Source organism: Corticium candelabrum, chromosome 19 (assembly GCF_963422355.1).
Source record: "Corticium candelabrum chromosome 19, ooCorCand1.1, whole genome shotgun sequence".
Taxonomy (NCBI): Eukaryota; Metazoa; Porifera; class Homoscleromorpha; order Homosclerophorida; family Plakinidae; genus Corticium; species Corticium candelabrum.
This window is the reverse complement of record NC_085103.1, coordinates 5,093,734-5,119,547: the sequence shown is the minus strand read 5'-3', so window position 1 is coordinate 5,119,547 and position 25,814 is coordinate 5,093,734. Positions and strand designations below refer to the sequence as shown.

Below are 25,814 nucleotides of genomic sequence, written 5' to 3'. Positions count from 1 at the left end.
CGCGATTCGATCGCGATCCGATCGGGATCCGATCGGGATAGCGAGCGTCCACACTGCACTTTGAAAACGATACCTCCGCCTCATTTCGCTATCACGTGACTGATGACCGATGTGTATGTGTGGTTTCTTTGCTTGTAGAAAGCGTTGATACAGCGACGTAAGGTGAGCGAGAACAAAGACGAGTGAGGAGTGTTAGATGTTCCGACTACACGCGTAGCGTACGTGAAGGTAACGCCCACTATTTCTAATTGGATTCAACCGATCGCGATCGGATCCACCTCGCGATGTGGATCGGACGGATCGCGATCCGATCGCGATCCAGTTGCCAGTGTGGACAGGCCTTAATACAACTAGAGAACAGATAAAGTAATTTATGATGTCATTACCAAATATGTCAACATCAAACATTTGATGACGTCGTTGATGACGTCATTGATGACGTCATTAATGACGACACATTGACGGTTGGCAACACTTTCATATAATTTCATTAGCCTCGCAAGCCAGGCTCTTCCGCGCAGTCGCTGAGCTAACCGCGTACCGCACGTGAATCACACGAGGAGGAGGAGCTTTTACCGGAATTGCTCCAGCGCGAGAAGAGCCTGGTCGCTTTCGAGAACGTCATAGTGACGTGGGACCCCCGATCCGGTTTCATAGCTTGATAAAGCTAATCCTATTAGGTAAGCATGTAGGTATGAAAGTTGAGAACACGCGACATCGCTTCACGCACTTGCTTGTTTTGCACGAAGTACGTAGTTGACATCATCGTTCGCTTCTAGTTCGCATGTAGACAGCTCAGCCATGTAATATTCTGCATTGTCACGACTCCTTTTCAGCATTCAGTTTCGCCAACAGCACACCGCCGAATCTAGATCTGCAGCGCGGTAGTTTGAGAAATGAACTCATTGTACGCGGTTAGTGTATATATGTAGCAGTCAGAAACCGTGCATTGAAACAAGTCGTACGTAGTACACGTGCAACTACGAGTCAACTCTACACTTCCTGAACATGGTAGGTCCACTGCACTGCTGTTTTCCCATGCCTAGATGTTTCCAGTTCACCGCGAGGAGAGTCAATATCGTACAAAAGTGCTGCTTGCCGAGTGGAAAGTACCGTCACATAGACTGCGTTAGCAATACACGCCAATCTGATCATGACGTGGAGAGGTCAACAAGCTCTAGGCCACTGTTCTCATGAACCGTTGAGTGAAACTGGGCCGGCAGTTCTCACACCATTTCCCCCACAGACTATAGATGTCAGAGTAGACGCGCAGGAGTGGTGAATAGTTCTACGTCGGTTTCAATTCGCGCAAACCTGCAGATGAGTTCAGTAGAACGAAACGTTGCTGGAGAGTGTAGGTTCAGCGGACCAGTCCCATGTAGGCCATTCCTACGCTCATTATTCACCAGCACTTCGTCCATCAACGGCTTCACTGGATTTCGTGTTCACGCGCTCTCCGCGGAGGGCTACCTCTCTGCTTCATGTATCAGCGCAATTACATAAACGAGCTCTTTGGAAATCGAATTAGCTTTATCAAGCTATGAAACCGGATCGGGGTCCACGTCACTATGACGTTCTCGAAAGCGACCAGGCTCTTCTCGCGCTGGAGCAATTCCGGTAAAAGCTCCTCCTCCTCGTGTGATTCACGTGCGGTTAGCTCAGCGACTGCGCGGAAGAGCCTGGCTTGCGAGGCTATAATTTCATTAGAAGAGAGGAAACTAGTAATGCTATAAATAACTGCTAACAGTGAAACTCCCTCTCTTTCAAAAATTCCTGGATCCGGCGCTGTAAAAGGGTGGCACAAAGCTGCTTACACCTAATATGACGTCATCTCAAAACAATGTAAGATATTTGCTACAAACATGATATAATATCTAGAGCTACATTGCACAGATGGTCACGATTATCTTGAGCTGACTGGCACTGGAACTATAATGACCATCTGTGGACTGTAGCTCTAGTTATTGTATCCTGTTTGTAGTAAATATCTTACATTGTTTTGAGTTGCCGTCATATTAGGTCTAAGCAGCTTTGTCCCACCCGTTTAGTCCGAGTCTGGAGTCACCACTGCGTACGTCTGTAGAGACTCGTTCGAGAGGGTCTGGTCTATGACGATAAAATCCATGCCAGAGTCATATATAGAAATATAAATGGTTTTGATATGTGTATTTGACACTCGTCCTTCTTTACAGACACGACGGTCGTTTCTCGTGTTCAGACACTTTCTGGTAACACACAGTCGAACGAGAGTACTTGTGACTTACCTCGACGTGAAGCAGAACAAGCTCCGAGTGAGGACCTGCTGAGAAGAATGGATAGCATGGCAGTTGTAAAAGCTAGAAATGAGTTTCTTGGCAATACGTCATCAACTACAAACAGCTTGTCCTCTGTTAAGAAAGGGTTAGACGGCCTTAATGTCGAAGTGTGTGTACAGTCTGATGAAACGGGAATAGGGACTGGAAGTGGTTCATTACACGTGGAGCATGACCTTCCGTCTTATGAAGACGCAGCAGCTAGCCGTTCGGGTTCGAGTGGAATTGCAGTGAATGTCTCTGTGAGTTCCAAACGTCAAGACCGCTGTAGCGATCTTGCTACTACTAAGCGTAAGACTATGTGTGTACCTCCAACGATGGAGGATGCTATGGATAAAGCCACCGGAACGAAATCGAGGCTCATCAGTGATGGACCAGCTGCCTTACTTCCTGCATCTTCTGAAGATACGCAAGAGCGTTCACAGTCAGCATCAGATGCATGTACATATCGCCAGTTATATGACCCATAGCGTCATATAGCAAAGGCTAGCGGCTGTTTTGTAGTGAGTGTCACGTGTGTGTAAAGATTAAGGATGAGGACTGTGTAGAGTTTACATACACTGTACTGTACATACAAACAGACGTATTTGCTATCAGTCTATAATAGTAATAATTGAGAGTCAAATTTATTGTCAAATTTCTTGAAGGATGTTGAGTTGTTGCTTATCTAGATTTACTTTGGGTAGTAGCTGCTGGTTTTGTCCTTGCTGTTGTACATGTACACATGATTTTTAAATTAGCATAGTTCTTTTGACTGCATGTAAGATACATGAATTAGTACATAATAGGACACACAAGTTACCTTAATTGTAGAAAAATGAATGTTATAGAGAGAGAAATTGATATTAATGTGTTGGAGACATCTTTATTTTTAGCATAAAGTCACGTGGTTCTCCAAATAAATACTGCGCGCGTTAGGGAGGTTGGGCATTTGATTTTGATACCAGGAGTAGCGTGCGTGATAAAGATTAGCATCTCGATGTTGCGTGTCTAGTCGCCCCGCCGCAGACGTAGAAGACGAAAAAGGTCACCTTGTGCTAAGCAGACAAGGTAGAGGATTGTGGACGGTGGTGATGAGATGTGGTGTGTGTAGTGATTGTATTGAGAGCGCGTGTTGAGTGAATTGTCGTTTGTGAATGAAATTGGAAGGATTTATTGTTATTGATGTGTTACTGTTATGTTAGAATGAGTGAGAGAGACATCACAACATTGAATGATAGACTACTGAGCGCTGTAGAGAAGTCACGTTTTTTGATGAAACGGATTTTGGATGAGGTTGAAGGTCTTCTGGATGAAGACGCTGAAGTGGATGCGTGTGATAAAGATGTATGTTATTGATTGAGTGACTCGTTTTATTGTTGTTCATAACAATTCACTCTAATGTAGGGAATGACTGTACTGATGTACGCTTGTAGGAATGGCTCCAAGTCATTAGTTGAGCTTTTGTTGTCTAGAGGGGCAGATATCAACAGAACTGATAAATGGGTAAGTGTTGATAGTGAATGAATGAATGAAGAGAATGAGATCTAAATGATGTGATGAGATTTGTGATAGGACGGATATTACAGTAGAGACAAACAATAAAACAATTATTGTCATTACAGGGTTGGACTGCTCTAATAGTGACAGCATGTCATGGTTATGATGAAATCATTGACATCCTGTTAGCTGCAAGAGCAAATGTTAAACAGAAGGATGTGGTGAGTGTTTCCATGTGTTGCAGTTGAACTGTTGTATTGTATTACTTTGAATAAACATTGTGGTGTTTCACACCCATAACTCAGAACAAAAAGCACATGCCAAAACACTTGGAGTGCGCTAGGAGTAGGACTGGGTATGAGTCTAATAAAAGTGTACCATTTAAAGTTGTAAATTGTTGGCATGTGTAAAATAGAATTAACCACAAAGACTTTCCTATTTGATTGACGGTTACTAGGCAACATTGACCAATTTCAAACAGTACAAACACATAGAAAGAAAATTGTTGATTAGCATAACTTGATTTGTTTTGGAATGGTATTTGAGTAGATCTGGTTTATTGTACCGTATTTCCGCGCTTTAAACGGCATGCCGGTTTATAACGGGGTCTAGCGGGGTCTAGCAAGTGCCGGTATACCCTGGGGCATACCGGCATGCCGGTGTCTAGAGGGGTAAAATTACAAACATCCTTCACCAAGTGTTGAAATGGAAAGTTGCAGAGCTTTGTGTGGATAAACAGACATACTTCTCTTTCTTGTCGAAATCTGCTTGTCATTCTTCATTGCTTCGATCTGATTCTCAGCCTTCGACCAGTCTTGCACGCAACTTCTCGGTACTCCGCATTCCCGAGCTGTTCCCGCCACGTTTCCACCCAGCTCTGCCAACCTCGACAAAACTTCCATCTTCTTCTGAATCATGTACGATTTTCTTCCTTTCTTGGAAGAGCAGGATGTCGTCGACTGGACGTCGTCCGCCATCAGCAGGCATGCGCACTAGCATTACGTGGTCGCGCACTTGAGACCTGAGTCCAAGGCTACCCCACTCTATATCGGCATACCTCACTCTATACCGGCATGCCGGTTTAGGGTACCAGAAAGGGTTGACACTGTTCTTGGTAAACCCCGGTTTTACTAGCATGCCGTTTAAAGCGCGGAAATACGGTAAAAAATGATGTGAAGTTGAAAGTGTGTCAAGTGTAGGAGAGAGAGTTGGAGATGATTTGATATTCAATTAGAAAGTGTTGATTGTGTGTATGCTGCAGCAGGAGATGTAGATGAATGTTTTACTAGCAGACATGGTGTTGTATTATGAGTAGTGATGGATAGTCTGCTGGCAGTTGTATTGTATTGATTGCTTGTTGGAGAACACATTGCTAATATGAATTGTATATGGTTAGCATGGTAGGACTGCATTTAATTTGGCTATGATGAATAGTCACTGGTCAACAGCTGGTCGGTTGGTGTTTGCAAGTGAAAGAGTTGAAGATCTTACAGTTAAGGTGTGTGACAGTCAGTTGTGTTGAGAGAATGAAATGAATGTGTGTGAGTGTGTGGTGTGTGTAGACTTGTCCTCCCGTGTTCCATTGGGCATGTAAGAACAAGAGAGTTGATGTTGCAAGAAATATTGTGGAACATCACGGAACAGAATGGAAGGACGACGTAGGGATTTGTCAACTTGTTGTGATTGTGTCATTGAGTATTGTGTGAACAGGATGGTCGTGATGCATTGGATATCGTGGCTGTTTATGACAACGTGGACATTGCTGACATCATCCTGAAGAGAAGACTGCCAGACGGCAACGATGTGGAAACGGTACTGTTTGTCTCCCTGAGCATACTTTGCATGTTGTGTTGTTGATTTTGTGTGTTTCAGACTGTTTCTATGTCAATGGAAGATGTTGCAGTGGAGGTTTGTGTGTGTCAGTTGTGTGTTGAGAGAAATAAGGAAGTGTGACTGTATGGATTGTGTAGACTCGATGTGTCGCGTTACACTGGGCACACAAGAACAGTAGAGTGGATGTGATAAGAAAGATTGTGGAGCAGGGAACAGAAGTGAAGGACAGAGTGAGAAATAGAATTTGTCAATCATTTGTATGACTTGTTATTGTATTGTTGATGCAGTTGGGACGAAGTTTACTTCACTATGCTGCTGATCATGGCAACTGTGATGTGGTTGATGTTCTCTTGAGCAAGAAGGCAGATGCTGATGCTAGAGACGAGGTAAGTGTAGTAACAGTAAATATAACAGTAGAGCTAGTTTGTTGTGATTAAATATTGAAAATTTGTTTTGTTACTGTAATGACTAGCCTCGTCCTCAGACACTTGCCTCGCTCCTTCGTGCAGTGCTTGCACGTCACATGACTAGGCTGACGTCACAGTCTCGGTCATCAGAGCGAGGAGAACGCCTGGTATCATCCAAGCTTGTCATTATGACGTGGGCCCCTTTTGATTTGATTATGTAACATAAAATTCAACTTTAATGAGATATAGAAACATTATGTGAAAGAAAGTTAAGGTCACATGCATGAACGATCGTCACATGTTCTCGGCTTGTGCTTTGTGAGATGTAGATTTAGGATGATGATCCTAACCATGTATGTTAGCTGCCATTTGGGTTTCAGTACGGTAGACTGCAGAATTGAGGCGTGAAGTAGCGTTTCTGATGGAATCCATCGGCGATGTGCGATGGGCGATGTGCGATGATAAATGCACTTTAGCTACTGCGAGGTTTGTGCTGCACATTACATTTTAGCTTATCGAGTTTCGGTGTCTACAGCTCGATGCTATAAAACCAGCAATGATCTACAAAGACACTATTGTTGGTGTAGTGACAGGTGCAGACAAAGGCTTTTGCTACGTCTTTCCAACTCTGCAAGTGTACACCAACCATCTGCATGCTTCGTACGAGACTGTTGTTTAGATTACGTGCATCAAACAAATGAATTTCAGGCCAATAATTGCTAAAGAATGAGAGTGTGCATCTTTTTATTACATTACATAATTGAATAGAAAAAGGGCCCATGTCATAATGACGAGCTCAGAATATATCAGGCAATCTCCTCGCTTTGACAACTGAGGCTGGGACGTCAACCTAGTCGTGTGACGCGCGAGACTGCACGGAAGAGTGAGGTGAGTGTGCATGGGAACGAGGTGTAATGACATTGAGTACCACATTTCTTCGAATAGTGGTTATGGCCTCTATTTTTAAGTCTCTACTTCACACCGTGACAGGTTGGTGCTTGATGAACGTCACATTTCTTTCTGTTGACATAATTGGACACTTTTGAAGGTGCCAATCACGGCAGGTTAAAGCGACACTGTCAAGATTGTGCACTCTAGGCGTGTCACACTTTGTGCAAACCTACATCGGACTCCTACGGCGTAATGGCGTTTCGTGATGTTAGATTGCGTACTAGATACTACGTGTACTAGAATTGTCTTCATAACACTTACTTTTGCACTTGCGATGACGTTCTGCCTCTTGACGTGAACCTCTGTGGCTTCTCTTTTGAGATATCAATGTCATATCAGTGACAACTTCCGGTACTATTGTCCATCACGTGCGGCTTGTAATGGCTCGTTTTGCTGTAGAAAGGAACCATTCAGAGTCGAATACAAACACTATGCCTGCTCTATATTTGCAAAACTTATACGACGTATCAAATTGATGCGCAATGACTTAGTCAAGTACGACGATCTAGCGGCAGTCAGGCACTCAAATCACGACAAAAGTCGATCTATTGCCAAAACGTTGCAGATAACGCAATATAACTGTGATGAAATCACACTTGCCAACGATTTCTCATTTTTTGATTATCTTGTTGTGATATTCTTTTCTGACTTATTACAATAACTATTGTATGTGTGATAGGATGGCAAGAAGCCTTTTGATTTGGCTATGATGAAAGGTCACTTGTCAACAGCTGGTCGGTTGGTGTTTGCAAGTGAAAGAGTTGAAGATCTTACAGTTAAGGTGTGTGACAGTCAGTTGTGTTGAGAGAATGAAATGAATATGTGTGAGTGTGTGGTGTGTGTAGACTCGTCCTCTCGTGTTCCATTGGGCATGTAAGAACAAGAGAGTTGATGTTGCAAGAAATATTGTGGAACATCACGGAACAGAATGGAAGGGCAAAGTAGGGATTTGTCAACTTGTTGTGATTGTGTGATTGAGTATTGTGTGAACAGTATGGTCGTGATGCATTGGATATTGTGGCTGTTTATGACAACGTGGACATTGCTGACATCATCCTGAAGAGAAGACTGCCAGACGGCAACGATGTGGAAACGGTACTGTTTGTCTCCCTGAGCATACTTTGCATGTTGTGTTGTTGATTTTGTGTGTTTCAGACTGTTTCTATGTCAATGGAAGATGTTGCAGTGGAGGTTTGTGTGTGTCAGTTGTGTGTTGAGAGAAGTAAGGAAGTGTGACTGTATGGATTGTGTAGACTCGATGTGTCGTGTTACACTGGGCACACAAGAACAGTAGAGTGGATGTGATAAGAAAGATTGTGGAGCAGGGAACAGAAGTGAAGGACAGAGTGAGAAATAGAATTTGTCAATCATTTGTATGACTTGTTATTGTATTGTTGATGCAGTTGGGACGAAGTTTACTTCACTATGCTGCTGATCATGGCAACTGTGATGTGGTTGATGTTCTCTTGAGCAAGAAGGCAGATGCTGATGCTAGAGACAAGGCAAGTGTAGTAACAGTAAATACAACAGTAGAGCTTGTTTGTTGTGATTAAATATTGAAAATTTGTTTTGTTACTGTAATGACTAGCCTCGTCCTCAGACACTCGCCTTGCTTCTTCGTGCAGCGCTTGCACATTACAGTCTCAGTCGTCAGAGCGAGGAGAACGCCTGGTATCTTCCAAGCTTGTCATCATAATGTGGGGCCCCTTTTGATTTGATTATGTAACATAAAATTCAACTTTAATGAGATATAGAAACATTATGTGACATGCAAGCACTGCAAAGAAGAGTGAGATGAGTGTGCCTGAGAATGAGGTGTAATGACATTGAATATCGTATTTCTTCAATTAGTGACTGCAGCCTCTATTTTTAACAAGTTTATGGAACTGCGGCCTCTAAACGAGGGCGTCTTGTATTTTTAAGTCCCTACTTCACACTGCGACATGTTGGCACTTGATCGTCACATTTCTTTCTGTTGACATAATTGGACACTATTGACTGTGCCAACCGCGCAGGTTAAGCTACAAATGCTACAACTATTATGTTATGATTCCTAGATGAGTGCATGTAATAGGATGAGATTGACACAGAAGCATTGAAAGCATGTGATATGGGCGTGGCCAGTAGATTTGCACACTTTTCGTGTGGCCTCAATTGGAGGGTGACCTCAATTTTCAGCACTCACTTTTGGCTACGGTTTGTAAATGAGGGAGGCTTCTATTCAAAGAAATACGGTACTCATTTGGTTGTCATGTGCACAAATGGAGGGATGCATGTTGTGTTGTTTACTGACACTTGTTGGTCTCATTTACAGTCAAGATATCTTTATGACAATAGAATGGTTATGTTGTGTTTTGTATTTATGTTATTAATTAACACTTACAAACAGTGTTGGTTTTCTAGTAAAGTTTATGTTGATCTGATCTTGTGAATGTCTGAATGTCAGTAATTAATGCTGTAATTCTACCAAGACTTACACATTTCTATTGTCTATCTCTTGTTTTAGTGCATGTTTGATTATCTTGTTTTGATTTCTTTCTGACTCATTACAATAATTATCGTATGTGTGATAGGATGGCAATAAGCCTTTTGATTTGGCTGTGAGAAGAGGTCACATGTCCACAGCTAATCGGTTGTTTTCAAAAATGCAGTCAGTTGAAGATGTTGCATTAGAGGTGAGTAACAGTTGTCTTACAGCATAATGAGTGGATACAGTTTGGTATTTTTGTTTGTATTTCCTTTTATGGAATTGATTTGTGACATTGATTCTCTTTCTTTGATTGTTGATAATAGAATGTGTGTAAGCTGCTGCAGTGGGCATGTAGTAATGAAGTGGATGTTGCAAGAAAGATTGCAGAGAAGTTTTGTCAATCAGTGGAGAAGGAGGTGAGAGTTTTCACAATACTGTTGATTGTGTGTGAAAGATGTTTTTGTGTTGTGCATGCAGTCTGGTCGCACCTTACTTCACTTTGCTGCTCAGCTTGGTCATAGTGAGGCAGTCGAGTGTCTGTTGGAGAAGAAGGCTGATGCAGATGCTAAAGATATGGTAAACAACATTATGAACTGTTGTTAACATCACTCGTAATACATTACTGTGTTGTAAGCAACATGCCTACTGGTTGCGATATCGCATAGACACGAGACAGTGTGGGCTTCAGTGGGGCAGCGTGCCAGGTTGTGAGGGATTTGTGAACAATATGTTAATTAACCAGAGTGGTCAGCTCACACGCTGAGGTCCGACAAGTGGTTTGAACCCAAGAGGTCACTCAGGGTGACTTTAGAGTTTCAATTTGTGAGATCAGAGCATAATAGCGTTCAGTCCTTGTCACAATTGCTGAGGCTCGGAGCCATAAATTCCGAGGATTGAAGAAGGCCGTGGTAAATGCGGTCCAGTACATCTGACGGTTGTCGGTTGATAGGTCAAGATGTTCTTGCAAACCCCGATTTCATTTGACCGATGATGTTGATAGTGATTGGAAGACGAGTTTTGGAGGTAACCGAAGTCCATGGCGTCTGATGTTTTGGAGGATGAGGGGAAGGCGAATAGAAGTTGCTACATGGTCTGGCATGCCTGCGAGTTGATGATGGTGTTTGATGTCAGCCAGGTATACCTCCAGCGTTTGGTATTGCACTTCCAAAGATGCTGACGCGACAAGTTTGACGAGAGATAACTCTGAGGCTGGGAACGGTGACCACTTCCTTCGTCTGCACAAGTCCGTATACCGTGACACGCCTGTGTTATAGGTGCATCGTGATGAGGCGGCAATGCTTTTGTTTAGCAGGCAGTGGAGTTGGCAGTGGTGCTGTCCGAGGTGCCAATGCATGGAACGTGGGCATCTGTGCGCGAGGCAATGCTTCAGCAATTACGTTAGAAGTGCCCGGAATATGTCTAATAACGACAGTATAGTTTTTGTTTGCTGCTGTAAAACGTACAATCAGGGTTATTGTGTAGTAACATTGCAAAATCCTTAAGTTGAAGTGGAGTGTCTGGTTTATGCTTGTTTATTGGTGTCCTTGCGAGAACACATGGCCTCTGGGTGATCGCCGTGGCAGATAAATCATTCATGTCAGTATTTGCACAGGCTGGGTGAGGCTTGGTTCTTGCATCTACCAGCGTTGAAGAGACGGCAGATTTTGGGTTTACCAGAAGGGATTTGGAGATGTTACCGGAAGATGTGGTTGCTCGCCTGGGGGACGAAAGGACTGGTCTGTGTGCACACAGTCTGCTACCATGCGACCTGGTTAGCCACATGTATAGCAGGTGATCGAGGTTGCTGTGCGACCTGTGAAGCACTGAGCCCACAAGTGGTGGTTGATCGTGTCCCATTTTACGTCCGTGGTCCTGCTGGCAAAGTAACAAAAAGTTCTATCGTAGTTCAGCCAGGCTGAGGTTTGTTATTCCGAGCTAGCTTGAGCGACTATGGACTGGTAGCTGTATAAGTTGGTAACCTTGCTCCGGATCCGCTAGTAAGACTGTAGCCGTGTATGCAGACCAAATCTGAAGCCACGAGCAGATGTCCCATCTGGGTCCCACAGTCCCATGGCACCCAGCAATCAGTTGCGAACATCTTCCTCTCTTGATGTGTCAGCTAAAAACAATGTATGTAGAAATTTGAAGTAGACACAAACTCGATTCGTGCAATTCAAATTTGTTTGCTTCAAATCAAGCTACGAATAGCTCATTTACGATAGAGCGCTAACGTAAATTTCTTTGAAAAAAGCGACATGTTCTCACATTTAGTTGCATTTTTGGCCGCAATCATCAAGGCATCTTTAGAAGCTCGAGCCTGTTTGCACATTCTCTTATTAGTCTCATGAGATTTTTTATTAGTCTCGTGAGACTGGCGCACAGCAACCTACAGAGCTGTACAGATACTACACGTACAACTGCATTATGACATTACAAACCATCATGTCTGTGATTGGCGCTCAAAAAATATTAACGTTATTTCCAGTCAGTCGCAAGACCGTACGTACCATCACACACATCTCAACACAGTACAGTACACATAGGAAGGGTCTCACCAAGGCTCGCTCCAATTAATAGACAGCATTGTGTGTGTGTGTGTGTGTGTGTGTGTGTGTGTGTGTGTGTGTGTGTGTGTGTGTGTGTGTTTGTGTAACACTAATTATGCTAAAATGCAAGTTCAATTATTTGTCAAGTTTAACTTTAGAAACAATAATAAATTCATTGGGTTTTGGTATGATGTGTATGGCCATATGAATGTCTAAGTTTGGTTCTTCTCATTAATGGATTTAAATGACTGCAGTATGATAACTGTTTTCTTGAGGTCAGCAGACATACAAACATATGCATAGTCATACAAGTGCTACAAAGTGCAGCTGTCACTGTAGATGCATGTACTTGCACTGTCTGAGGAAGTCCAATAATTTTTAAAATCTAAGTCACATGCTCAGGGTGGCTCCATAATTATGCCCATGTCTGTATCTGTGTTAGCATGTCTCATTTTTATATTTTTTACTAACCTCTGACCAACTTATCTTACTTGTGTGTGTTATGTTGTGGTCAGGATGGTAAGAGACCCTACCAACTAGCTAATGGTGAACTCAGAAGACGACTGAGGAAAGCAATAGTGAGACGTTTATGTAGTGAGATATGGTGGTATGTGTAGAATGGATGGGTTGTATTGTCAGGATGAACAGAAGTATGCTGTTCTTTATGCCGAGGGCACAGTGAGACCAGAAATCATGAAATTGTGTTTCATCGGTAAAGAAGGAGCAGGAAAGACGACACTCATGGAGGCTCTCAAACGAGGATTGTTGAAGTGGATTTTTGCAAACGAGAATCAAGCAGATGACCCAAAATGTGAAGAGGAACGCACGATTGGTATCAACGTGATGACAGTCGATATTCCAGGAGTGGGTCGCTTGTCAGTGTGGGACTTTGCAGGTCAAGGGCAGTTCCACAAAACGCACGGCCTCTTCTTCCCCTCCAACTCGTTCTTCATCCTGCTAGTGAGTCTAGTGAGAGGAGAGGAGAGACGGCTGTGCAGTGTTGAGGAGTTGCTAAAAGAGCTTCAGTATTGGCTCTCATTTCTCAGAGCCAGTTTGGATGCAGAGTTTATACCCACAGTGTTGATAGCTGGCAGTCACATAGATTACTGTCCAGGCCGTGAGAGTGTCTTGCAGCGTGTGGTCGACGACATGCGTGAGCTGTTCGAAGGCAAGATCAACATCCTTGAAGTTTGTTTTGTTCTGGACTGCAGGAAGAGCAGGTCACCTGAAATGAAACAACTAAAGAAAGTTCTCTGTGATGTGAAGCAGCAGTTGCAGCAGGTGAGCATAACAATAATTTGTTGCACACACTTTCCTACTGATAAAGATATTTATGTTTTCAGTCTGCTCCTCTGTATCCTCGTCTTTGTGAGCCAGTCGTGTCCAAGTTGCTTCCTTCTCTTCGTAAGAAAGAAGAAGATCCGTTCATGGAGAAGGCAACACTGATGGAGAGGATTGAGCAGGAAGCATGTCCAGGACAAGAGAAGAAGGTTGTAGAGAAGGTAGTTGATTTTTTAGATGATTCAGGAGAGGTGAGACGACTAGCAGATGTTAGTTGTTGTGCTTGTGTATGTTTGTGTAATATTGTTGTGATGTGTGTTTAGATTGCTGTTGCGGGTGATGTGGCAGCTCTCAATCCTGCATCTCTACATCATTATGCCATCGGTCCTCTCATTGCTTCTGAGGATTTTAAGTGGCATGTCAGGTCAAAGAGGAAGGATGGCACAGTAACAAGAGAAGAAGCAGAATCAGCAATCGATCGTTTCCAAAAAGATAAGAAGATTCAAGTTCAACTCAACACAGATAAAGTTCTGGCTATAAATGAATCTCTTGATATCTGCTTCAAAGTGGAAGGCAGAGACGACACGTACATGTTTCCAGCTCTCTTGCCTCCGAAGGATCTGTCTGTCATGTGGAAGAGAGACGAGAGTAAGAAAGTGTATGTCGGTCGACGTCAAGTGTGCAGCAGTCAGACGACCATCTTCAGTCCATCTGCATTTGGCATGTTTCAATCTAAAGTTTGCACTACATTAGATAAGAAAGCACAGCTGTGGAGGAATGGACTTATCACATCACAAGGTGATGAAGCTAAATTTCATGTCCAGTGTTTGATTGCCATGGTAGATCCTGTTCGTTCTGTCGACTTTGTCTGTCGTGGAGGTGAGGCAACAGAAGTAGAATGCATTTCCCTGCTCGACACTGTCATGTCTCTTTGGAGAGATATGTTAGACACATACAGTCCAGGCACTGACTATGAGACCAAATATCTGAGCAGAAAGCATTTAGAGGAGCACAAAGAACTGAAACAAGTTGCTGTTTACTCTGAGGAGGAAATCAAAGAAGCAAAGGTAACTGGAAAAGGAGCAAAAGCTGCTGTAAAACAAGTAGTTGGTGATGAGCTAGTTGTAGAAAGTCTTGGTGACTTGTTACTGTCAGAATTGAATGCAGAAGAAGAAAACTGTCAATTTTGCCAATCAGGTAATTGAATTTACAAGTTTTGATATGAAAGTATAATAATGTACACTAATGTGAATGTCCATTACCCAAATGCTTTACTGATTTTCAAGTGATTGCTTCCATGTCACGATACTGTCTGGTTGTTGAGGATTTATTTCCACATTCTAATCATTCCATAGTATGATTGTAATTTAAATTAATAATTAAAATAACATTTTCTAGATGGTAATTGAGGAAAAGCCTATTTTGAAGATTTTCCCTGACTCTAATTACCTAAGCATCCCTCTGAGTGAGGCATCTTGTGGAGCCATAATTATTATTTCCACTCTAATTGGAGAGGCATTTAGAATGATATCATATTAGTTAGAGGGAATAAGAATAATTGGGGTATGATAGCAATGTGTGTCATTCTATACTTATTACTATGATATAATTATGTTGTGTGTAGGAATGTTGCCCGATTATGAGACTGTAAGGAATACTGTTGTTAAACACGGCAGTAGTCAGTGGTATGAGATTGCAGTCAAGTTGGGACTGAACAACAACAAGATCAGAGAAGAAACTCACAACAAAGCTACGGATGGTGGCAAGTTGACGGCTGTTATTGAAGCAAAGAGGGAGCAAGTTGGAAAAATGGAAACAGTAAAGGAGTCGTTGAGAGCGTGTCATCGGATACACACACCTATAGACAGAGAGGTGGAAGATGAATTAGAAAAGAAAGGTGCAGTGTTATGTGAATGTTATGCAAGTGGCTTAACTTTGACAGACTCTCTTGTTTCATTACTTAGGGAAAGAATGTTAGCTGTGACTAGGACGGATGTGAACATTACTGCAGCAAAGTTGTTTCATTTCCTACCACAGAATGTACACCTCGGCTCTAGGTAGTCACAGTATTTATATTATATAGTGGACACTTTATATATTTGTCAACAAAGAGTATTATCTAGCTGTAAACAGACTAGGTCCCGGATGTAATATGGGACATTTCCTAGTCTCGTTCCACTCGTTCTCTGCCAAATTATTATGAGCCAGACCAAGCTGCTACACTAGTGTCATAGTCCAACTGGATAGCAACTAGGTAGAGCGGGTCACGTCAGCATCCGTCGTAACGTTGCTGCTGTAGAACTTGAAAACTGATCGCACCTATTCTCGGTCAGAGTATCATATCTCGGTCAGTGCTTGCCATCTCGTTTCTACAACTCCGTTTGAGACGCAAGTCATCTTTGTCGATAGGCTCCTTGTAATGCTCGGATGTCTCTGATATAGATAGATCCGCTATAGCACTAGAATCTACTCTGCTTACACGAGGTCCAGTTCACCGCATGCGCCCGCCTCGCCCAACCCGTACAACGCAACCTACCCAGCTATATGTGTCCTTACATCTCCCTTCTCAAGTAAAATGTGTCCATTACCTATCCCTTATCAAACGTAGTCTCTATACTTCACCGGTTTTCCTACCGCTCTACCACTGGCAGTCACGTAGGGCTTGTTGGGCTTGTTTAATTAATGGTTCGATGCTGCTTTCTTGTGGTTCGGGGTGCTAGTCGTCAGCTGAGACCGAGGCACTAGGGTCTTGGTCTTGATAAGGAGGGATCTCATCCAAATCATCACGTTCTGGTGTGGCCAGAGGCCTGGCTTCCTTGGACGCCCGAAGATGACGGCTGTTTCTCCGCAGTGTTTGACTCCCCTGTTGGACTTGATAAGAGCGTGGGGATTTCAGTAGGTCTCATCGGTGACATGGCAATGTTGAAACTTCAAGAGCTGCAGAAGAAGAAGGGAGAACTAGGCATTGTGTGGTAAGAAGTACTGTAATATTAACTTTAGTATTAACTATGGGTCGATGTAGATGTTAGGACAGGGACAAGGGACTATTCATGGAAACTCACTCACACACACCACACACACACACACACACACACACACACACACACACACACACACACACACACACACACACGCCCGCGCACACCACACCACACGTGATATGCATGTAAAAATTTCCCGGATCTAAACCATGGTTATGTCGTGCTCACTCCGCCCTCGTCATTTCCCGGATTAGAATCATTTCCCGGATAGTCATCGTCCCTGTTACATGCGGGCAGGGGCAGGGAGAGACTGACTCGATTCTAGCTGTTGTCCCTCTAGATGACAAACTTGGACTGCTTCCCGACCTGCACATCGTCGTTTTTGATCGTTTGCGTACCCAAAGACCGCGACGACTAGCTTTCACTAGGTAAGGACGGGATAGAACTTGGGCTGGCAAAGGAACGCGAATAGATCGGAGCGACAGACATATCTTTACCAAGTTTTCAATCGGTCTGACGAGACGTACCCAAGTAGCATGACACCGAAACCGGAAAAGCTGTAGACTCTCTAGCAAAACAATCAACGAGCTCGGTCCTAGTAATGGCACATGCTCTACTTAATTTTTGCCATGTGCACGAGGTGAGTCAGGCCGCATGCAAGCTTTTAGTTTTTTATTCATTGCATGGTTTTTACTAGAGCTAGCTCACGTGACGATCGAGTCTACCGCCATGGGATTGAATTCGCAGCAAAGTGCCGAATGCAGACACCCGAAGCTCGGAACTGCCAAGAGACGTTAGAGCCAGCGCTGTGTAGCCGGTAGACAGTCACATGAGGCTGAGAAATGCGAGTTCAAGCTCTGCATGCTAACATTTCACGACATCGAGCTGAGCAAAACGCGCATCAAGCGACCTAGCGGCTGAACGAGCCAAAGACAAGTTTGTTTGCAAAACGGCGTGCGGTTCGTACTCCGTCAAAAGATGGTTAGAAGCGGGTACATGCAGAGGACGGTGGCATGCAGGTCGAACGACACAGAGTTAGGAACGGCAAGCGACTCGTTGCTCTTTGAGTGCAAGCCCTCACGGGATGCTCTAGGAAGGAGCATCCAATTCGAGTGGCATTGCAGTGAATAAGTTCACAACATCAAACTCGCGGTAATACATACGTACCTCCAACTCTAGAGATGCCTGAGGCCATTTGCTGTTTTTGCACCAGAGGAAATGGCGTCACGGACAGGTTACCTTGTCACTCTTCGAATCCTGTTTAGATGATGCCCACACAGAAGTCATCGCAATATATACGTATCGCTGGTTGGCTCTTGAATGTTCCAGCGCTTAGTTAAGTGCGCTTTACGAATAGTTTTCTATTAGTGTGTCGAAGTTGAAAGTAATTGTGAATATCAACCTATTTGCTGTGTGGCGTCGTTATTCAGTGAGGCAGTCGCTCTTCTAGTGAAGATGTAACGATGAGTTACAGTGCTCACGACGAAATATCCTTACAGATTGCCGTCGGTCGAGGCCTAGCAGTCGAGACCGTCAGAGGACACAAGAACGCACAACTTCGCGAACTTGTACCAACACTCGAAAAGTTTCTGTCGTCTAGCTGCGAAGAAGAAGCAAAGTGCGATGCGAAATATCCTTTAATCGCCATTTTGCGCTGTAAGTGGGACCCCCAACAGCCAGACGGAGTGAAATCGACACGTAGACTTTATTACTACGAGGGATTGCTCGATGAGGAAATGACACTAGAAAAGATTCAGGACAAGATAAGGAGAGACGATGGGCCATTGGGTGGCGTCTGTAGACTGGTACTTATGAGGGTTGAAAAACTAATGTATAAATATTGCGCCCAAACGACAGGTACGTTGCATGATGCTCACAGTTGTCTCTTGTCTAGTATAGCGTTTGTCTTGTGTTACTAGTCAATGCTGTAAGGGATCCAAAACAACATGTCCAAGACTATGAAGGTTCCAAAGAGATGCAAGAGGGTCATGCAAAGTCGAGTCAAGACACTAGAAATGCAGACGAGGCTGTGCAATCTACAGATGTACACGAGAGAAAGTCACCAAAGCCAGACACAGTACCAACGTTGGATACAGCAAAACAGGATACAGCTAACTCTAGGGCACAGCAACGAGAGCAAGTAGAAAGAAGTTTCGCAGGCGCGCATGCGGTCCTGTTCATCTTTTTACTGGGATTCTTTCGTTCGAACGGGACTGGGAAGAATCTTTCGTCCCAATGGGATTTTATGTTTTTCGTCTTCGGTTGAGACGTTGAACTTTCTGAATGCAATACATACACATTTCGCTCACTTTTACACAGTCTGCAAAGTCTAGTCGTTTTCAGAAACGACGTAGAACGCCTAGGAACCCAAGACAAGTTTGCCTTGGTAAAATCTCGACGCTAGGCGTTATCTAATAAACCTAAAAATTGTCTGCGCTGTTATGGAAACCACTTAAAATGCTTTTGAGAGTCAGAAAAGCAAATCAAAGTTTGACGGCCCTGTCAACCAGACCGTACTCGCGCATCTCGACGGGGAGATTCGACTCTTTCATGTTCACGTCTTACGTCTGCCGATGCTGATAATGAAATGGCACTACTTTTCACAATAGAAGCAACACATTCAGTACTTTCAAACAGTTCTGGATCGGTCGGAAATGTCGAAATCCCGTTCAGACGAATTCGTTCGAACGGGATTTTGCTATCTAGCGTGATCTTTTGCGCGTGAAACACGACAAAACGTTAGACGCTAAACGTATCAAATCACGGCATTGCCGTCACGATGGCCATTGAAGCTTGTAGACGTCAAGAAACGCAAGGTAAGATTCTGTTGTCCTTGTCGACCAGACCGTACTCGCGCCTCTTGACGACTTATTCGCCGTTTCATGCTCTCGTCTTACGTCTGCCGATGCTGAAAATGCAATGGCACTACTTTCCACAATAGAAGCAACACATTCAGTACTTTGAAACAGCTCTGGATCGGTCGGAAATGTCGAAATCCCGTTCAGACGAATTCGTTCGAACGGGATTTTGCTATCTAGCGTGATCTTTTGCGCGTAAAACACGACAAAACGTTAGACGCTAAACGTATCAAATCACGGCATTGCTGTCACGATGGCCATTGAAGCTTGGAGACGTCAAGAAACGCAAGGTAAGATTAGGCTGTCCTTGTCGACCAGACCGTACTCGCGCCTTTTGACGACTCATTTGCCATTTCATGTTCACGTCTTACGTCTGCCGATGCTGAAAATGCAATGGCACTACTTTCCACAATGGAAGCAACACATTCAGTACTTTCAAACAGCTCTGGATCGGTCGGAAATGTCGAAATCCCGTTCAGACGAATTCGTTCGAACGGGATTTTGCTATCTAGCGTGATCTTTTGCGCGTAAAACACGACAAAACATTAGACGCTAAACGTATCAAATTACGGCATTGCTTTCACGACGGCCATTGAAGCTTGTAGACGTCAAGAAACGCAAGGTAAGATTCTGCTGTCCTTGGTGACCAGACCGTACTCGCGCCTTTTGACAATTCGCCCTTTCATGCTCTCGTCTTACGTCTGCCGTGCCGATGCTGAAAATGCAATGGCTGCTTTATTAATTAATTTATGGTACTACATTTTACAATAGAAGCAAGTCATTCGGTACAGCTCTGGATCGTAAATGTCGAAATCCCATTCAGACGAATTCGTTCGAGTCAGATTTTGGAACATAGCTTATAATTATTCTTCTGCACGTAAGATACGACAAAACGCTGGACGCTTGACATATCAAATCAAGTTCATACTTGCTTTCGTTAATTAATTGCTTCCTTGAATTTTACAGCTCGGAACCCATTTGTATGAATTAATAAATTTATCCGCTGACGATTGCAACTGTAATTAATTAACGGTATCCTGTGTGTTGTCGTTTGCCTATCAATTTGCAAACATTATGAAAATTGGAGCAATTGTAAAAATATATCACAAATTGATTCCTTGAATTTCTTCAGCTCGGATCTCATTCACACGAACCTTTGACAAATGGGATTTCGGCTATTCTCGTTCAACCATTACTTTATTAAAATTGAAACAATTGTAAGAATATGTCACAACAAATTGGGAGTCGCTGCGTTGTTTTCATTATATCAAGTTAGGTTTCTTGCATTATTCTAGATTTATTTTCTAAGTCCATTCTAGATTATTATTATTACTTTTTGCCGTGCTCAACCAGACCAGTCTAGTTTCTAGAGTTTATTACAAATACCGGAAGCAAACCCTGCTTCAGAAGTAAGTCAGTAAGTTATTATTATTATTATTATTATTATTAATACATTATTATTTTTGTTATAATACACGGATCCTTCACTGCCATCATTCTTTCGTCTAGACTGGCGGATAATTGTATCCCAAAACCTTCTTCTGATCTACTCTATCTAGAAACTTTCCGAGTCTACAGAAAGACGTCTAAATGGCCGGGCTTCTAACATTTACTGTACTAATTTAATGGCAATTATCTCTTAGCAATAAATACATTGTCGGAGTTGTTTGATAGGAATGTAAGGATTTAACTTATTAAATGTAATTGAATAATTTTAGGATAAAATGTGCTTAACTAAAGAATCGCGAGACCAAGATCACTAATAGTTTTGTAGCATACGACCTTCCTAGCAAGACAAATTGAAGATTACTCAGGAGCTATTAGATAGCTACCGCTAGTTGGCTTACGCAAGTTGTTCAAGTCTCCACCTCAAAACTCAAGATGTTTGTCTTTACTTTGTGCACCGTGCACCGGACCATGGAGAATGCAGCTATCGGCAGGTGTACATGCTCATTATGTCTTTAACCTCTTTCCTTCTGCGTATTACTATGTTGTTGTTACAGTTTCAATCTGTTTCGAAGAAAGAATTGACGTAATTGCAAAAACTTCAGACCTTTGCATCAGTTCTTAGTGCCAATAGGAGTAACAAGGCTCAATTTATGGCTATCTAGAAATGACAACCGAGGTTGTAACTTGAATAACCGTTTGCTAGAAGCAACATGGCCTTTGTTTATGAATTCGTGTGCACGTACTTAGTGGTAACTGTACACAGAAAGATGCCTAACAGGAAGATGAATAAGTTTATCATTTGATCGTGATTGTCATATTTATTCTTAGAACAAATGGTTGGTGAGGTAATGGAGTAGCAATTGGAACTACGAGTAGTTGAAAAAATTCTGAGAACCGGTAAATAATTGTTCATCAACCTTTATAAGTCGTCACACAATTCCAAGTTGCTTTGTGCTTTGTGCTGCGCCTGGGCTAAGCTGATACTTGTAGCGTCTAGACGACTTCAACTGTAATTGTGTTTTGACAGACAGTTGTGTTTGAGATCAAGTTCACGGAGATTACCAAGTAGGTGATACCTGGTCGTGTAATTGGTACAATTACACTCTAATCTAGGCAATGTTTAGTCGACATACTTGGACAGTAATTGATCGTCAGCAGGTAGAGAGACATTCTAGAGTCCTAACACATTTACTTTCTACAGTGAGATGGCATTTCTAGTCAAAGTAAAGTGAGAACGTTATCAACAAACAGTTCACAGCGTGCTAATAGCATGATTGTGACGCATTACAGCATGAACATTGATGACAAGATCGTTTGTTTACAGTTGTGGCTAACCGCAGTCTGACAGCTAAACGTTTACTGAGGCACGTTGCCGCTTTCTAGTCATCTTCTTGATGCAATAATTAATACAACGAACGACATTTGTTAATTAACTCAAAATTACGGTACCAAACAGATGTTTACTTTTGCAACTTTTATAGTTTATTTAATTAAGGAAAGGTCATTCTAGCTTTTTTGCACGTGCCAGTCTTTGTTAATAAATTAGAGGTCAGACAGTCTGAGTGAGAAGAAGGCTACTTGTGACTCTTTCTTGGTCACTGTATAGTACTGCTATCTATTTACCAGTTTTAATTAATTCATTGTGGACCTGGGCATTGAAAACAAACTAAATCATAGCAATCAGCTTAGGTAGACTTGTCAAGTAAGTGTTAGTAAAGGTGAAAAAGAACAAATGATGTTAATGATTGACAAATACTAATACGAATAAGTCAAGAATTGTAAATTAAAAACATTCAATTGGTAAAAAAATTTAATTGTTACTTACATTTAATAAATCATTATTGCATCTCTAAAATTGTATACGAATTTGCAATGACGATAATTTACATTTGGACTTAGTGTTGTTATACATGCCTTTTATGTAAAAAAATTAATATTATTTTTAGCTCGGTTTGGTTGCTTTACATAGATATCATAGGGTATATGGTTGATTAACTTTGACCGGATCAATTTTTGTGACAAGGAAGTTTTGCAGAATGGGTAAGGAAGGTGTTCTAACAACCGAAGTTTACACAGCTATAGTACAACACCTCAGTGCGAACACTCGTCCAACAGCCAATGAACGTAAACGTTCAGCGTTACAAAATAAGATCTACAAATGCCTTAACGGATGTGACTACGACCTTCAAAGAGTTCACGACCCAAGATCAGTTGATCAAGAAACTAGACTAGTTTTGACGGGTACAAATGTAATTGTTCTTCGTGAAGAAGAAGTGGAAGAATTGATAATAATGTACTTCAATCACACCAAGGGAGCTAATGCCAAAAAAATTCACGGACTGATTGCAAAACACTTTTCTGGCGTCGGCGAAAAAAGAATTCAAGCTTGCATTAACGATCTAAGAAAATCACAGGAGTTACATCCGAAGTTCCTCAATAAAGCCCCACTAATTCCCGCATTAGCAGGAACAGTTCAACATTCCAACCAACTGGATCTAGTAGACTTTTCAGACATGGCAATTGAGGTGGACGTAGATGGTTTGACCTATAAATACGTCCTCTGTGTTCTTGACGTTTTCAGCAGGTGAATTGACATTGTTACTCTTTCTAAATCTATAAAAATATTGATTAATTAAAAATATTACGTTTAACAACATTAGACATCTTTTTCTTCGACCTCTTCCGGGTAAATCATCATTTCTTGTTGCCAATGAATTGTTGGAGTTGTATTACCTGATTGGACCACCGGCTACTATTCAAACAGATCAAGGAACAGAGTTTAAAGGAGTTGTAGAGCTACTGTCTTCGTTGATGAACATCAAGATTATTCGCAGCAGACCGTATCATCCGCAGTCTCAAGGAAAAGTAAGTGCGAAAACTGTAATCTACATATCTTTTCTAACTATAGGGTGCATCTGTGCGCTGTGTATGAAATAGCTTGAAAAAGTCAACCTATCACTGAAAAATCGCATACGTTATGACATGATCACTAACAAAACTGAAGGTGTGAACTGGGTTGAAGAGCTTCCTGTGTACCAGCAGATATACAACACGTCTCCCCACCAGGCTCTAGGTCAGTAGCGTAAAAATATAGATAATTACAAACACAAGAATTTAGTTATCATGTCTGTATGTTTCACAGGAAAAAATGTCAGTCCATTTCAAGTTTTCTTTGGAAGAGAAAGCAATGCAGTTCTACGGGGTTTTTTACCGGGGTGTACTTCAGACCTCATGGAAAGTGAGCAGTCGCAAAGTGAAATACAAAGCAGCGAAAGTGAGGAGAATTTGAGCATGTGCACGGTACTGACTCACGCTTGAATACTGACTTATGTGTCATTACAGAATTTGATGTTGTCAATGAAAAGCAACACCTAATTAGAAGTCACTGTGTTGCTACTTGGATGGAATCGTGCAAGCTGATTAGAGACGCTGCCTTAAAGTCGTCAAACAAGGCTGCTGCGAGAATGATAGCAAGACGTCTAAAAGCAAGAACACCAACAGAATATCACGTGAATGACGAGGTCCTTGTACGTTTTCCAGACATTCGTCCAGGCCGTCGGCGAAAACAAAAATATCACAGGTTGATAACTTGTCTACAAGGCAAAGTGACTGCCGCTGACCCAGAAAACTACAAGTATCGTGTTGAATTTACGACTGCAGATGGACGAAATAACAACCGGTGGTTCACTGTAACAGATATAACATCTCCTTCGATGCAGTTAGAAACACTACGACACAGGAGAACCGGTGCGAATTGCTAGACTTTAAAATTTAATTTATTGTATAGATAGATAGTATTGACATTTATTAGCTATAATAAAATGTATCGATATCTCTATATTTCTTCATAACTCTAATGCTGTTATCACTTTAATTGCAGACTGTGATAGTCAAGACATTTTGGAAAGCGAGCGTGATAATCTTGGCAGCATTACACAAGATGACAGCCAAGAGTTCTTGCCCGAAACTGCACCAGAAAATGCTAAAGAAAACCAAGGTAGACTACAGTCTAGCCAGCAAACCGTTTTCAAATCACCAGACGGTCAAGACCAGACGAAAAAAACTAAAAGAATTTCGAAGACTTGGTCGAATTTCGAGAAGAAAAAATTGGCATCCGCTGAAAAGAAAATTGATGATAAGGTATTTACTTAAATGGTTTTTATGCACGTTGCTACAAGTACATATATTGTTTCTGTGTGACAGCAAGATTCAATGGCTTCTTCCGTTACAACAGGCAAGAAATCGTTACAAGTTTGACCTTGTTCGTTTGAATTAATACTGCTATTATAGCCATAGCATGCACTCTAGACAACGCTCGAGATCATTTGAGCAAAGCTTCCGAAATTCTGTCAAGAATAGCAGTTCTTGCAGCGGCTAGTTCACAACAGGCGCAGTTACTTGCAGCTGTCAGCCTCATTTCTCAGGCATCCTTGGTGATTTCTAAAAGTGGGGGGTCTGTCTCACTTTGTGATTACGATCTCTGTCGCGGCACGACTGTCACCACAAGCAACAGCAAAGAAAATCCCACGCTAGAAAGTGTTTTTGATCACATGAAAACGTTTCAGACGACGGCAACCAGTGAGTTTTATAATTTACATGTACAAATTGAACCTAAATGCAGTTAAGAAGTTGATCTATATAACGATATCGATGTCATTGTTTTCAATGACTGTCATAGAAACAACAACTACGAAGTCACAAAAATGTGCATGTCGTCTCGACTGCGAACGTGTTGCAAGCCTGAACTGTTCATTCGGCAAACACAAACTTTGTTGTAAAAAGGATCCTAGGCAATGCCGTATGAAGAGTCACAACAAAAGTGCGGCAGATCAATGGTAAGAAGTGCTGCAGAAGTTACATGTAAATTTCCGGCAATTATATCTATCTTTACATAATAATTATATAGGGAAGATCATCTCAACAAGCGAACAAAATGTACAGGTGTACAAGTACAAAAGAAGCCAATCGCTCAAAACAGCGTTGAAATTGACGTGCTTACTCCTATCGATATAGGTTGCCAAATACTGTTATTCTAGTTTCTAGGAACAGCACGATGTTTAAATATTCTGTATAGATAATAGACTGCGTCAATCGCATACTAGAAGTGACAGTGCAAATGTCGAAAATGATGCGAAGCTAGACACAACTAGTGAGTACCATGCAAATTTTAGTAGTGCCTAGCACCGCATTATACGAATTGTCATATATTGTGTGTTTAGTAAATCGATCGTTTCAGTTTTCTGATAT

At 42.2% G+C, this 25,814-nt stretch overlaps 4 protein-coding genes across 6 annotated transcripts in view; all 4 read left to right on the top strand.

Annotated features, from left to right (window-relative positions):
* Positions 1–3,185, top strand: part of LOC134194478 (uncharacterized) — a 4,490-nt gene extending 1,305 nt beyond the window's left edge. Inside the window, exon 2 of the mRNA XM_062663410.1 lies at positions 2,193–3,185. Coding sequence (XP_062519394.1) covers positions 2,193–2,782 — 590 coding nt within the window. The 3' untranslated portion in view covers positions 2,783–3,185. The remainder of the gene's footprint in view (positions 1–2,192) is intronic.
* Positions 3,186–3,286: 101 nt separating this feature from the next.
* On the top strand, positions 3,287–15,499 carry LOC134194477 (uncharacterized). 3 transcript variants are annotated; one of them, XM_062663407.1, is made up of 25 exons: positions 3,287–3,362; positions 3,497–3,638; positions 3,699–3,797; positions 3,917–4,012; positions 5,188–5,289; positions 5,354–5,449; positions 5,502–5,603; positions 5,664–5,699; positions 5,762–5,854; positions 5,912–6,010; positions 7,662–7,763; positions 7,828–7,923; positions 7,976–8,077; positions 8,138–8,173; positions 8,236–8,328; positions 8,386–8,484; positions 9,556–9,657; positions 9,776–9,868; positions 9,930–10,028; positions 12,514–12,576; positions 12,638–13,279; positions 13,342–13,530; positions 13,603–14,476; positions 14,904–15,176; positions 15,244–15,499. In XM_062663407.1, exons 2-25 carry the CDS (start codon positions 3,498–3,500, stop codon positions 15,255–15,257), a joined length of 3,741 nt encoding a protein of 1,246 aa, XP_062519391.1. In that variant the 5' UTR covers positions 3,287–3,362; position 3,497; the 3' UTR covers positions 15,258–15,499. The 3 variants fall into 3 exon arrangements, with proteins under 3 accessions (XP_062519391.1, XP_062519392.1, XP_062519393.1); XM_062663408.1 differs by lacking the exons at positions 5,502–5,603; positions 5,664–5,699; positions 5,762–5,854; ... (1 more) ...; positions 7,662–7,763; positions 7,828–7,923; XM_062663409.1 differs by lacking the exons at positions 7,662–7,763; positions 7,828–7,923; positions 7,976–8,077; ... (1 more) ...; positions 8,236–8,328; positions 8,386–8,484.
* A 2,224-nt stretch (positions 15,500–17,723) lies between these two features.
* Positions 17,724–18,628, top strand: LOC134194977 (uncharacterized). The gene is made up of 2 exons (XM_062663968.1): positions 17,724–18,117; positions 18,180–18,628. The coding sequence occupies exons 1-2, from the start codon at positions 17,724–17,726 to the stop codon at positions 18,524–18,526; spliced, it is 741 nt and encodes a 246-aa protein (XP_062519952.1). The 3' UTR covers positions 18,527–18,628.
* A 2,922-nt stretch (positions 18,629–21,550) lies between these two features.
* Positions 21,551–25,748, top strand: LOC134194658 (uncharacterized). Its single transcript, XM_062663599.1, has 12 exons — positions 21,551–21,632; positions 22,591–23,151; positions 23,228–23,432; positions 23,505–23,640; positions 23,710–23,841; positions 23,910–24,314; positions 24,448–24,707; positions 24,771–24,801; positions 24,858–25,145; positions 25,246–25,402; positions 25,474–25,580; positions 25,642–25,748. Exons 2-12 carry the CDS (start codon positions 22,604–22,606, stop codon positions 25,746–25,748), a joined length of 2,376 nt encoding a protein of 791 aa, XP_062519583.1. The 5' UTR covers positions 21,551–21,632; positions 22,591–22,603.
* Positions 25,749–25,814: the final 66 nt, after the last annotated feature.